We start from the raw sequence: 1559 nt of genomic DNA, 5'->3' as shown, positions 1-1559 counted from the left end.
AGCGGCTACAACAGCTGCACCAGCTGCAGCAGCTGCAGCACCTGCAGCAGCTGCAGCACCTGCAACAGATGCTGAGCCTGCAACAGCTGCAGCAGCTGCAGCACCTGAAGCACCTGCAGCACCAACAGCAGCAGGGGCGACGGGAACACAAGCTGGAGCTGCAGCAAGAAAGAGAGAAACAGCAGCAACTCCGCAGCGGGGTACTCGTGGTACGCGTTCCAAGGCAGCAGGTGCTGCTGCAGCAGCAACAGCAAAAGCCAGCACAGGGAGCAGCACCAACAGTAGCAGCAACAACACTAGCAGTAGCAGCAACAACAGCGGTAGCAGCAGCAACAACAGTAGCAGCAACAGCAGTAGCACAGGCGCAAACAACAGTGGCTGCTTGATAAAGCGACGCAGAGGGCAACCAGGCAGCAGCAGCAGCAGCAGCAGCAACGCGCCTCAACCTTCTGCTGCCTCCGGAGGGGCAGCAGCAGCAGCAGCAGGAGACAGCAGCAACAGAGACGGGACCCGCCGGGGGCGGGGAACAGTTCCCACGAGGGTTGCACCAGATGCTGCTGCATTGGCAGCAGCAGAGCGGCTGCTGCTGCAGCGCAGCGGCTACAGCAGCAGCAGCAACACCAGCCACACTGCAGCAATCGCCGGACTGACGCCGATGCTGCAGCTGCANGCTACAGCAGCAGCAGCAACACCAGCCACACTGCAGCAATCGCCGGACTGACGCCGATGCTGCAGCTGCAAGAGCTGATGCTGCAGCAGCAACGGGGCGGTTTGTTCGGGGACATGCTGCCTTGGGGCCATAGATTCAGCAGCAGCAGCAGCAGCAGCAGCAACACCTTTGCCGTAGACTGCAGGGCCCCCCTGTCACGGGTAGAGACAGAAGTGAGACGCTCTGTGCAGGCAGCTGAGCGTCCACCGTTGCAGCAGCTGCAGCAGCTGCAGCAGCTGCAGCAGCTGCAGCAGCAGTCACAACAGCAAATGGAGGAGTTTGCGCGAGAGTCTCAGGCAGAAGGGGGCCTGCAACAGCAGGAGCAGCTGCTGCAGCAGCATCTACAGCAGCAGCAACAGCAGCAGCAGGAAGATGAGGAGCAAGAGGAACTGCCGCCGCAGCAGCAGCAAGAACCCAGCAGCAGCAGCACACGGACAGGGGAACGCTCTCGGCAGCGGGGGTGGCGGGGTGCGCGGACATCAGCAGAGGGTGAGGCTGCTGCAGAGCAGCAGCAGGAGCAGCAGGAGCAGCAGCAACTGCAGCAGCAGCAGCGTCAGCAGCGTCGGGGGCATGCGCGACAGCACCACCAGCAGCAGCAGCAGCAGCAGCCAGAGGAGCACGATGCGGATTCCTTGGATAGCAGCGACTCGATGGATGTAGACAGCCACATAAAGACAGGTAACACCTTCTTGCTGCAGCTGCTGCTGCTGCTGCTTCTATTGTTGCTGCTCATAAGACATACCAGCAGCAGGAACAGCAGCACCAGGACGGGTTGTACTATCCCGCCATATAAATATATATATATATATATATATATATATATATATATATATATATATATATATATATA

At 59.0% G+C, this 1559-nt stretch overlaps 2 protein-coding genes across 2 annotated transcripts in view; both read left to right on the top strand.

The window, feature by feature from the left end:
• EMH_0005290 (uncharacterized protein) overlaps positions 1–721 on the top strand; it is a gene marked incomplete at both ends in the record, with an annotated part of 4527 nt that extends 3806 nt beyond the window's left edge. Inside the window, 2 exon segments of the mRNA XM_013497115.1 lie at positions 3–669; positions 673–721. Of these exon segments, the coding sequence (XP_013352569.1) occupies positions 3–669; positions 673–721 (716 nt within the window).
• Positions 722–747: 26 nt separating this feature from the next.
• The window catches only part of EMH_0005280 (uncharacterized protein), a gene marked incomplete at both ends in the record, with an annotated part of 4766 nt that continues 3954 nt past the window's right edge, over positions 748–1559 (top strand). The window contains 1 exon segment of the mRNA XM_013497114.1: positions 748–1387. Within this exon segment, the coding sequence (XP_013352568.1) occupies positions 748–1387 (640 nt within the window).

This window comes from Eimeria mitis, genomic scaffold (assembly GCF_000499745.2).
Source record: "Eimeria mitis Houghton genomic scaffold, Emh_scaff248, whole genome shotgun sequence".
NCBI lineage: Eukaryota > Apicomplexa > Conoidasida > Eucoccidiorida > Eimeriidae > Eimeria > Eimeria mitis.
Note: the sequence above shows the minus strand (reverse complement) of the source record. Positions and strands in the feature narration are given on the sequence as shown.